The 12,747-nt window shown below is 39.3% G+C and overlaps 1 protein-coding gene across 2 annotated transcripts in view; it reads left to right on the plus strand.

Annotated features, from left to right (window-relative positions):
- Positions 1–561: 561 nt before the first annotated feature.
- Positions 562–12,747, plus strand: part of ccnb2 (cyclin B2) — a 31,264-nt gene continuing 19,078 nt past the window's right edge. For both annotated transcript variants that reach the window (XM_062030407.1, XM_062030408.1), the window contains exons 1-4: positions 562–719; positions 877–987; positions 6,721–6,978; positions 7,052–7,210. In XM_062030407.1, the coding sequence (XP_061886391.1) occupies positions 693–719; positions 877–987; positions 6,721–6,978; positions 7,052–7,210 (555 nt within the window). In that variant the 5' untranslated portion in view covers positions 562–692. The remainder of the gene's footprint in view (positions 720–876; positions 988–6,720; positions 6,979–7,051; positions 7,211–12,747) is intronic.

The raw sequence follows: 12,747 nt of genomic DNA on the forward strand, positions 1-12,747 counted from the left end.
ATTGTGATAAGGAAATTATTGACTTTGCTTCAGAGAAGTGTTATAAGTTTACTTCCACAAATAGGTTTGAAACATAACATTGCTATGAATAATTGTTTTTTTAAGCTTTTTCTACCAAGACTTTTTTTTGAGAAATAAGAAAAGTGAAAATGTGTATATTTTTGTTTATATTTAATTTATTTTTCATATTTATGTTATTTATTTTAATTTTACTTTTATTATATATTGACCATAATAAATGTGGTATAAATGGTCTGTATTTGTCTTGTGATTTGTCTTAAATAATAACAATAGTAATAATATTTTTGACTGACAAAAATTGCCAATAAGAAATTAATGGTATTGGTATCTGTATCGGTATCGATGAAAATGCAAGAAAAAGTATCGGTATCGTATCGAATCCTAAAAGTGTGGTATCGCCCATCCCTAATCTTAACGTGTTACCTGTAGTGAATGTGTTTTCAAAAAGCTACCTTTAACAGCTGTTTTCGACCAATCCGGAGCGGCCTATTGAAGTATTGTCCAATCAAATTTGACGCTGCGCTATTTGAATGCTGCTCATGCGCAGTGGCGTCGTGGAGCGTTGTGTTAGTGGTTGAACTGTAAACTTCATATTCTGCCACCAGCTGAAAACGGGCATCTGCTTTGGATTTATTATCTTGGTCTTTTGACGCTTATAGCAAGTTTTAAACATGTCCTCTGTGCATGCACCGCCTGTGGTGAGTACTTCAATCATATGTCAACTTAATGCTGTCTCGCTCACTCGGTTATGTCCAACAATGCCCACATGTCGTTGTTGTCCTTTTGCTTTACTTAAGTTGCTGCACTCTTTTTATTTTTGAGTAGTCTTTATTGATATGTTGTGATGTTTTTCAGCTGCTTCCAGTCGCCGACAATGCTGTCAAGGGCAAAACTACAACGGCTGGGTCGCGAAGAGCTGCTCTCGGAGAGATTACAAACCGCCCTGCAACCGTCGTTGTCACCAAGGTATTTTTTCAAACCTTCACCTTTTCCGACCCGATAACGATACTTTGTCAAAGTGTAAAAAGTTGTGTAATTTAAAAAAATCATATCTCATAGCAAAAATAATACAGCGTTATGTATGTATTTTGAAAGTATATTAAAGTAGTGGTGTAAATAATAGCCAAGCGAATTGAATAGAAAACGCAAAGTACACAAATTGTTTCAAACACAACATAAATGAGTAAAATAATAAAAGCTACTATTACAAGAAAAAAAACATGAAAAAATATTCCCCCAAATCTAAATATGGGGGGTGGGGGGAATACATTTTTAAACTAATAAAATACTTAATCACCTATAACATTTTTATCTTTGATATATATCTAACATTAAAGGTGTCATATGTAGTAATGTGGCCAGAAGTTGTACTGCAAACAGTGTTGGCGCTAGGAATATTCAAAAAGAGGTCCCAGGGACCCCATCAAGTCATAAAAATGCTGTCCCACTTTTTGCACCCAGTCGTAAAGGTGTTCTTTTTATTAGCCCGTTTACATGGCGTGCAAAATGTCTTTCCATAGTCATAAGTGAGCCAGCCAGCTCCTGAAGCCACTTGTCATTGAAGCTTCGCTTCTTTGGTTAATTGCTCATTTAATTGCTCGCCAAGACAAACAATAACACCCAGGAGTCCTAATACCGGAAATGCAGAATTTGTGATTGGTAAAACTTTTGGCTAATCAAAATTAAAGAAACTCTACCAGAAAGTGCAATCCTTTGAAGTCGACTAATAATTTGACCTGGCAAATATACCGTATTTTCCCGGCGCACTGCCAATGAGCGTGTCTATTGAGGTCTATTTTTATACAAAAGGTGCACCGGATTTTAAGGCGCATTAAAGGTGTCATATTATGATTTTTTTTTTTTCCAAATGTAAACCACTTCCTTGTGGTCTACATAACATGTAATGGTGGTTATTTGGTCAAAATGTTGCATAGATGTTTTACAGATCATCTTTAAGCCGCTTTCTGACCGTCTCTTCAGGATGTGCCGTTTTGTGGGTGGTCTTATTTACGTGCCTCCACTTTGACAGCGTCTTCTTCCCGTCATCTTTGTTGTAGCGGTGTAGCATGCAAGGACAGGAATGGAAGAAGTGTCAAAAGATGGAGCTAACTGTTTTAAAGACATTCAGACTCTATTTAAATCAATAACGAAGCAGCATCTTCTCACAATCACACCGGAAATGTGTTCCGTGAAAAACCATCCGACCGGAACTCTCTAATAACTAAAGTTCCTTGGGGAAATAATGTAAACTCACTATACTGGTATGTTTTAGCGCTTTCATGGCAAGTTACTGACAGATATAAGAACTTTACACTTTTATATTACAAATTGCACTAAAGCATTTTGATAGATTTTCAAAGGCTGTGTGTAATGTTCTATATTTTCAATGGAACATATGAAATGTTGGTGTTTACTTGAGACTTATCTTTTGTGTTTGACTGTCATCTACTGCTCACTTATAATAACACTCTGTACCAAATAAAATAGTGTAGCGTCCCGGAAGAGTTGGTACTGCAGGGAATTCTGGGTATTTGTTCTGTTGTGTTGCCGTGCAAATATTCTCCCGAAATGTTTGTCATTGTTTTTTAGTATGGTTTCATAATATGGCACATGTTTATGACCTGTGTTGGCACTGTTTATACAGCTACCCTTAGTGTGACATGTATGGCTGAGTAAGAATGCCCTTCATTCACTTGGAACTGAGGTGTTCAAATTCAATAAGAAATTCATAATTGGTTATAATTGTACAGAGTGACAGTTTATCTTAACATCTTCAAAATAAGATGAGTATCACCCCGACAAAACACAGGCGGAAAGCAATGATCGGTAAAAAAATAACAAAATCTGCGTCCTGGGGACGCGTCTACTTCCAGTATTTCACGTCCTTTCTGATTTCAATGCGTAAAGACACAAAGTGCATTAACGCAAACACTGGCAATCACGGTCAAAATTATGTAGTCTCCTCCCACTCTTGATACGCAGCCGAATCCTACTACAAGGAACTTCAAATGGCAATCGACAAGTCCTACGCTGTAGGTTTCTCTTGTTTATGCTTCTTGCAAGATAGTTTAAGTAATTATGCCACATTTTACTGATGTCTATTAGCCAAAGGTATTTGTAAAGTTACGCAGCAATATTTTAGTCGGGACAGATTGTTGGCATTACCCTGCTAAAATGTCTAGTTTGACCGCATGGACCACCGTCAAACTAATGTTCTATATCGCATAAGCCTACTTTGATGGCAAGCCAAGGCCAACAGTAAAATGACCGCCACATTTCGTTCAGCAGAACTCCATGTTGCACTCAACCTGACTCACTGCATTCTCTTCCATGTACGCATATCACCATCTTTCAGTGCAGAGTGAAATTCAATAAGCCAACCCACGTTACACAAAAAACACGTTGGGCATAAATCATATAGCCTACTACAATGTCAATACACAAAGTAGAAAATCATTACATGTAATGCATTATATTGTGCCAAGCAAATACCACCCCATATGTGCGTCATGCACATACCGTACCAGAAACCACAATTAGCTGTGCTAATGTTGCAATGCAGTGTATCAGCATATTGAGAAGGAAATAGGCACTGACACTACCCATATCCACAAGTTTTATTTGTCAAATTTATGTTGCCCTGTCAGTTGGAATACACCGACATACAGGCTAACAGGCATATATTTCTCCCGTTAGCCTGTATGTCGATGTGTCATTGACCGGTTTAGCATGCTAAGCATTACACTAGTGTGATGGTGCTTCGCTCCGAAGCATTTGTTGCATGAACATACTAGTTTTGTTAGACAAGATCATAGACTGTATTGGACAATTATAGTTTACATACGAAATGTCCATTTCCATTTATTACAAGTAATAGGCAAGTAAGGCATTTACGTTTTCTTATCAAGGAGGAAATTAGCAAGTTTGGCATCAGATGAAGAAGAAAAAATCATCTCCATCTTTCAAAGGCATCCCGATACAAATCCTCGTTTTGTTCCTGGCTTTGTCATGAATAATTCTGAGAATTGTAACAATGCCTTTTTAGATTTACTAAGGTCTGACATGTTTGGTAACTTTACCAGTGGCAGTAGCTAGACGAAGATGGCGGTGCGTAAATGGCAACCTGAATGTGACACACTCAGACTTTGTAATTGGTCAAATGGTGGAGGGCGGGGCATCGAAATGAAATGAAAAAACATTTCGGGGCTGTAAATCTAATTATGAATTGAGCATATCCCTGCTCAACTACCATTATCAGTTATGGAGGTATTCGAAAAGAACATGATTTACTAATGTCTTTTGACATGTCAGGGCAATTTAATAACTTAACATGAAATTATTACATATGGCACCTTTTTTTTTTTTTAAATAAATAAATTTGCCTTTGGTGGAAAGCTTAGATACCCCTGATCCAAAATATTTGAACCTCTTTAAAATTCAAAGTTGGTTAAGAAAAAAATACATATGAACTTAATTAGAATTACAACAGCCATAATAACATACATGTGTAACTGAACTCAAATGTTTGTACAGACAGAATTTTTGACACTAACGTATGCAGTTTTTATTCTATTATACAAAGGGGAATAAAACTGTACAAATGTAAGGGCAATATCTGTATGTAATGAGAAATGATATGCTTAGTCAGCTATAATACACAGCTAACATCTATTTTTAGAATTTAAAAAAATCAATGTGGCCTTTTGGTGGAAAAAGTTCTGACACCTTTTGAACTAAGTATCGATATTTTGATTTGCGAATCTATACTAGAGGCTAATGATCTGGTATCGGCTGTATTGATCCGCACATCACTGTCTTTAACATCAACTTACTTTACTGGCCTTAATTGACTTTATTCAAATTTCAAGCAATAAATGTGCTCATTGTAAATGAGTCGTTCAAATGCGCAATTTACTTTTATTTTTTATTAATGGAGTCAAGATTTGTATTAGTCGCCGTTGTCTCGTTCACTAATTGCACATCCGTAACACTGCCTTGAATAGATTGTTGGTAATATTCTGCGTGGAAAACAGGGGGAAAAAAACATCCGGTCAGCCTTTGCTGAAGACAAATGTTTGGGCGTGCTTGGGATGATGCATTTATTTTTAATTTTTTTGAATGATCAGTTTGCATTATGCAAAATGTAGAACGCACTCCAGGAATACTTGCATAAGAAATACCAAAGCCCACTAGAAGTGGGGAAATCGATTTTTAGATGCATTGCAATTCGGACATGGACGATTTGTAAAATGGATTAGTAAACTCCAATCGAGTTATTCATTGTAAAGTGTGAGGTCTGATGTTGTTGTGGCTTGTGCAGCCCTTTGACACCTGTGATTATCAAAGTTTATTGTTATAGGCCTTAAAGTAATGCAAACTGTTCTAAAGTTTGGCTGACTGCAGCAAGCCACCTCACAGACCGACCAGCGTCTTTATTTTAGAGCACTTATGTTCCAGTTTTGCACACACTTCCACTAATTTAATAAATGTGGTAATTAACTTATTACAAATGCACTGTTTTTGTAAGTTGCAAGTGATAAACGCTTATTTAGTGAAACAAAATTAATGTACAACTGCATTAGAATGCATGAATTAAAGATCCATCAATAATCAATTTGTAATCAAATTGTAACTCCTGAATCGTGAGGTGCCCAAAGATTCCTGCCTAAAGCCCACACATTACGCCAACACCTGAAGCCTAACTACTGACCAATGCACTAATCCCTTCACTATCAATTTAGAATCTGAATCGATCAAGCAACCAATGTTTTTTCAGGGCCGATACAGATTAGTGGTGTAGGAGGCCGATTACTATTTGAGACGATATTCATTTCCAGTGGAAGTGACATTTGCTTTAGAATCATTTACAAATGCTTAACTTTGTTGATATGCATGTTGATTTAAAAAAAAAAAGTAAATGCAGGGAATTCTTGAGCACAGTAGCATCCCTTTTATAAATTTCAATGATTTTATTTTAGCTCCCTTAAATGTAAACTGATTGAACCAAGACCTTGGCTTCTGATTGGCTCTGCCGCTTACTCGTGCGCAGTTTGTGTAACCAATCAAATGGCGCTGTGGGTGGGCCAATGCTGGACAGGGGTGCGACTGCATCTGAGCCAAACTGACTAGTCTTAAATAGGTCCGTCGGATTTATTTATTTAAAAAAAAAAAAATTGCTACAGTTGATATAATAGCAATGGTAACAATAGAGGTTATATATTACTATTGGCAACACTAAATTGGCCCTAGTGTGTGAATGTGAGTGTGAATGTTGTCTGTCTATCTGTGTTGGCCCTGCGATGAGGTAGCGACTTGTCCAGGGTGTACCCCGCCTTCCGCCCGATTGTAGCTGAGATAGGCTCCAGCGACCCCGAAGGGAATAAGCGGTAGAAAATGGATGGATGGATGATCAATACTCAAATTTTGAAAAGCCCTTCTTCAAAATGCCAAATATAGGTGCCGATAATAGGTCGATCTCTAAAATCAATGTGACTCGAATCATCGCCCCAAGAATCTGAGTAGAGTAATGTTTGTATGCACACAATTGTCTTCCTTGTGCCAGTCATTTAAACAATGGCTATTTCCAGTCTTCATCTATATGGCTCTACACTGAGTCACAAATTTTTAATTTCTATAGTTTCCTTTTTGAAGGTATGACTCGTAGGTCTACTGTAACTGTAGGTTACTTTTGCCTTCCAGGTTGGACGAAACAAGGCCTGTGGCGCTCAGAAAGCCAAAGTTCAGCCAATGGCCCCACTCAAGGTTCAAGCCCCGACAGTTCCACTTCCAGAGATATCAGCTGATGTGTCAATGAAGGAGGAAGAGGAGCAAGAACTGTGCCAGGCTTTCTCCAACGCAATGCTCCCAGTGCATGATGTTGATGAAGAGGATGGTGACATGCCTCACCTCTGCTCAGAATATGTGAAAGACATCTACGGATATCTGCGCCAGCTGGAGGTTATCCACTTTCCTGCCTGCCTTGTAAAATAGAACAATTACACTGAATTCGGTGTTGCTCTTCTTTGCACAGGTGCAGCAGGCTGTTCGTGCAAATTACATGGAAGGTTACGAAATTACACATCACATGCGAGCGCTTCTCATCGACTGGATGGTCCAAGTTAGTTCCAGGTTCCAGCTGCTGCAGGAGACCTTGTATCTCTCAGTCGCGGTCCTTGATCGTTTTCTCCAGGTAGGACTATCTATTTTATGGAGGTAAAGTTCTGTGATGATTTTAATCTACATTTAAAGGAGCCATATGTGAAAAATCTGGCCAGAAACGGTACAGCAATCACGGTCAAATTCTGTAGTCTGCTCCCCCTCTCCCTGACTGAGGTTGCCAGATACGGAGCCGAATCCAGCTCCATCGACTGGGCTACTCTTAGGAACTTCAAACTTCCACTGCCTCTTACTAGGGCAGTGGTTCTTAACCTGGGTTCGATCGAACCCTAGGGATTTGGGGAGTCGGCCTCAGGGGTTCGGCGGAGGTCAAAACACACCCGACTCATCGTGTAAATACAAACTTCTCCCTATCGGCGTATTACGGATACGGCAACAGCTGACTAGTTTGCAGGTATGTAATTTGTTGTGAGTTTATGCACTGTTGGTTTTGTTTGAACCAGTAAAAAAACATGGTAACACTTTAGTATGGGGAACATTTTCACCATTAATTAGTTGCTTATTAACATGCAAATTAGTAACATATTGGCTCTTAACTAGTCATTATTAAGTACTTATTAATGCCTTATTCGGCATGGCCTTATTCAAACCCTGACCCTAACCAAATAACTCTAAATTAAGTCTTTGTTATTTAAGAATATGTTCCCCATTCTAAAGTGTTACCAAAAACCTATAACTTTGTCTTGAATTTGAAAAAAAAAACATTTTATTTTTCACTAAAGAAGGGTTCGGTACCTCCAACAAGGTTAAGAACCACGGTACTAGGGGTTGAGGTGCTAGGACCGTATTAGCTGAATAGACAAGCGTTTTGTCAATAACAAATCTCGAACAAACACTTTTTACACAGAAATTAGGCTATTTTTAGGAAGAAGTAAGTCATGCCTGTGTACAATATCACAACAAATGGCAATCATATGGTTATTGTCAGAGGGGAGGGGGGGTTACCCACATATGCGGTCCTCTCCAAGGTTTCTCATAGTCATTCACATCGACGTCCCACTGGGGTGAGTTTTTCCTTGCCCGTATGTGGGCTCTGTACCGAGGATGTCGTTGTGGCTTGTGCAGCCTTTTGAGACACTTGTGATGTAGGGCTATATAAATAAACATTGATTGATTGACTGAGTACTATCACAAAACAGACTACAACCAACGCTAGCAATGCTGAGAGAATGAACATGTTCAGTGGAAGGCTCATACTCCCAAAATGCAACACGGAACGACACAGGAAGTCCTTCATACCGACAGCCATCAGACTGTATAATGCATATGTTCCTTTTTGACTGTACTTAAATGTATAATAGACTGTATTTATGTTATTCACATGTGAATAATGCTGTATAATAGACTGTATTTATGTTATTCATATGTGAATAATGCTGTATAATAGACTGCATTTATTTATTCACATGTGAATAATGCTGTATAATAGATTGTATTTGTTATTCATATGTGAATAATGCTGTATAATAGACTGTATTTGTTATTCACATGTGAATAATGAATGAATGATCTTTATTGTCATTGTGCATGTACAGGTCCAACGAAATTTAGGTTGCTTCCCTGAGGTGCTTTGCATTAAAAAAAAAAAAAGAAGAAACCACACAATATACAAAAACAACACAATATACACAATATGCAATATGGCCTATGACCACTCTAAGAGGCAATGTAAAAAAACGAGACAGTAAAAAGTATAAAGTGACTAGTGAACTGACTAGAGAGGAGTAATGCTGGTTCCCAGTGTGCTGAAGGGGTGGGAGTCAGCATTTCCTACCTCCTATGTTGTGCCGGCTTTTTATTGTGGATTAAATATGTAAATAAATATGATAAATATTGTCTAGTTGGCGTGTAATCGCTGATTGCACAGTCCCGGATCGTGATTGACCGGTGGCTTCCTCATGTTGCACGTGAGGGAGCTTTTATTTTTTTATTTTTTAAAAATTTTTTGTACATTCCAGCTGCGTTTAGTGCAGTTATGGCCCTGGGGTAGAAACTGTTCTTGAGTCTATTTGTGCGGGTTCGCATGGTTCTGAAACGTCTGCTGGAAGGCAGCCGATCGAAGTGGCTGTTGCCGGGGTGGGATGGGTCCTTGAGTATGTTGGCTGCCTTCTTCATGCAGCGGGAGTTGTACAGTTCTTCCAGGGAGGGGAGGGGGCACCCGATGATTTTTTTGGGCCGAGTTGACGACCCTCTGGAGAGCTTTCCTCTCTGCTGCTGTGCAGCTGCAGAACCATACGCAGATGCAGTATGTGAGGATGCTCTCTACAGAACAGCGGTAGGACACCAGTAGATCCTGTCTCAGGTGGAGATTCCTGAGTACTCTCGAAGTAGAGCCTCTGCTGTGCCCTCTTGACGATGGCCGTGGTGTTGGTCCTCCAGGACAGGTCCTCCTCCAGGTGAACTCCCAGGAAACGTAGGGATGAGACTCTTTCCACACAGCCCCCGTCGATGTACAGGGGCTGTATGGTAGTTTTTCTCCTCCTGCTGTCCAAGATCACTTCCTGGGTCTTGAGCTGGTTCAGCTTCAGGTTGTTCACCCTGCTCAACCCTGCCAGCTTCTGCTAATGCTGTATAATAGACTATTTATGTTATTCACATGTAAATAATGCTGTATAATAGACTGTATTTATTTATTCACATGTGAATAATGCTGTATAATAGATTGTATTTGTTATTCATATGTGAATAATGCTGTATAATAGACTGTATTTATTCACATGTGAATAATGCTGTATAATAGACTGTATTTATATTATTCACATTTGAAAAAATACCTAAGTGTTGTCTATTGTGAGCAAACTGTGGTGCTGAATTTCCCCCAGGGATTATTAATAAAGTACTTTCTATTCTATTATACTGGTGAAAATAAGTAGAGCATGCTTAGCAGCCTCATGTACGCTCAAAACAAAAATACATTTTACCAAGGTATGCCTATTGGCTACTGTTTCAGATTGCCATATAACTGGGTACATGTAGTCCACAATATGAAAGAGGAATTATTTTATCATGTGATTTGGCTGTCTCCATACGTTTCACATTGCCATGATGACAGCCCTGCTAATGTTGGAACCCATTTCCTCAGTGTATGAGCATATTGAGAACGAAACTAGCACTGACACTACCAATATCCACATAGGTTTTATTTGTCAAAGATATTTTGCCCTGTCAATGTGTATTCTAACGGGCATATATTTCCTCCGTTAGCCTATACGTCTGTCATTGACCGGGCTAGCATGCTAAGCATTACACTAGGACAGGGGTCGGCAACCCGCGGCTCCGGAGCCGCATGCAGCTCCTTGACCACTCTGATGCGGCTCAGCTACATGCATGCCGACCCCCCCGATTTTCCCAGGAGATTTATGGATCTCAGTGTCCCTCATAGATTACTCCCAGGGAAAAAATAATCCTATTTACACTCTAATTACTAAATAAAGGGCTTTCCCTAATTGCACTGCAGTAATTGTCCTCTATAGCATTTACATACAGCGTGCCAGTCCAGCCACGTGTTGCATGTTATTACTTGCACACACAGGAGACTGCAAAGCATACTTAGTCATCAGCCACACAGCTTACACTGACGGTAGCCGTATCAAACAACTTTAACATTGTTACGTTACAAATATGCGCCACACTGTGAACCCACACCAAAAAAGAACTGAAAAACACATTTCTGGAGAACATCCCACCGTAACACAACACAACACAACCATTACCCAGAATCCCATGCAGCCCTAACTCTTCCGGTCTACATTATACACCCCCGCTACCACCAAATCCCCCCACACATCAACCCCCCCCCCTTCTCTGTGCGTTGGTTGAGCGGAAGAGTTAGGGCTGCATGGGACTCTGGGTATTGGTACCGTCAGTGTAAGATGTGTGGCTGCTGAGTTAGTACGCCTTGCTGTCACTTACGTGAGCAAGCTGAAACTGCATTCTACGTGTGGTCGAGCAGGTACACTGTTAGGGCAGACTGTAGAGGGCGCCAAAAGCAGTGTCATCACGCTCTGATATTCGGGAGTCTCCCGGGAAAAATGACTAGGAGTTAAGTACCATCACACTAAACATTCGTTGCATAAACATATTAGCTTTGTTAGACAAGATCATAGGCTGTATTGGACAATATAGTTCAGTGGTACCGGGCCGCACAAAAAAAAAAATTATAATAATAAAAAAAAAATATATATATATTTTTATTAAGTCAACATAAAAAACACAATATATAGATTATATATCAATATAGATCAATACAGTCTGCAGGGATACAGTCCGTAAGCACACTATTGTAAAAAAAAACAAAAAACACCCCCCCGGTCCGTGGGACAAATTTTCAAGCGTTGACCGGTCCGCAGCTACAAAAAGGTTGGGGACCACTGATATAGTTTACATGCCAAATGGCCATTTATTAAAAGTAATAGGTAAGTAAGGCATTTACGTTTTCTTCTCAAGGAGGAAATTGGCAAGTTTGGCGTCAGATAAAAAAAAATCTTCTCCGCCTTCAATCGTCCATCTTTCAAAGGCATCCCCGATACAAATCCTGGCTCTGTCATGAATAAGTTAAGAATCATAACGACGCCTTTCAGATTTACTAAGGTCTGACATATTTAGTAACTTTACCAGTGGCAGTAGCTCGATAGTGTGGCGGGTAACCGGCAACCTGGATGTGACACACTCACAGACTTTCTACGGTAATTTGTTCAAACGGTGGAGGGCGGGACATCGAATTTAAATCAATAACAAGATTCAGAACTTTCAACCATCCACCCACGTGGCTCTTCCCATATCAAACGCAAAACATGTTTTCCCGGAATTTCCGGTAATTTTTCTCTCCATTGACAATGAATGGGAAATATCCAACTGACTGCATATCCCACATTTCTCTTCTGATTTGAACTGTTCAAATCAGAAGAGTCCATACTCCACTCATTCAAGCATTTCAGTTCTACTCAAGCGTATTAGCGGTTTGGCGGCTCACAAATATAGGGCATTCACACGTAATTCCTATCAGAATTGCAAATTCTAGTAATCTCTGGCAATCAGATTAATAAAGTTAAAACTTAATGTTTGTCTTGTTTGCCTTGCTTTTTATTTTTTAAACCACTTTACCATGTGTAGTTCCACACCTATTGCCGCAAAACTGACTACTGACAGGACCTTCCTTTTCTTTGGAACAAATGTCATGCTCCTGTTAGCATTAGCCATGTTTTGCTTGGTGTGCCGCTAAGGAAGTAAAGGGAACCAAGGAAGCTCCTGGGGGGGCAAAAAGTATGCTGGTGCTGAGCAAGAGGAGAAAAATTGATTCTTTACTTTTTTTCTACTCTGCAACAAAAAACTAGCCAGGCCTAACACAACCTAAAAATGTAGTATTGGTCTTTATATTCATGGGTTTTGTAAATATCAATCATGAACATTCGATTTCTTTAGTATTTTCTCGCATTCAAAAAACTTAAGGTATTTAAAATGTGGGGAAAAAAAGTAAAATCATGCCATGTCTTGTGCAAAAATTCAGATTTTACGGTAAACATACAGGTTAGCCAGCAGCAGATTTTACTG

This window comes from Entelurus aequoreus, linkage group LG02, assembly GCF_033978785.1.
Source record: "Entelurus aequoreus isolate RoL-2023_Sb linkage group LG02, RoL_Eaeq_v1.1, whole genome shotgun sequence".
NCBI classification, from domain to species: Eukaryota; Metazoa; Chordata; class Actinopteri; order Syngnathiformes; family Syngnathidae; genus Entelurus; species Entelurus aequoreus.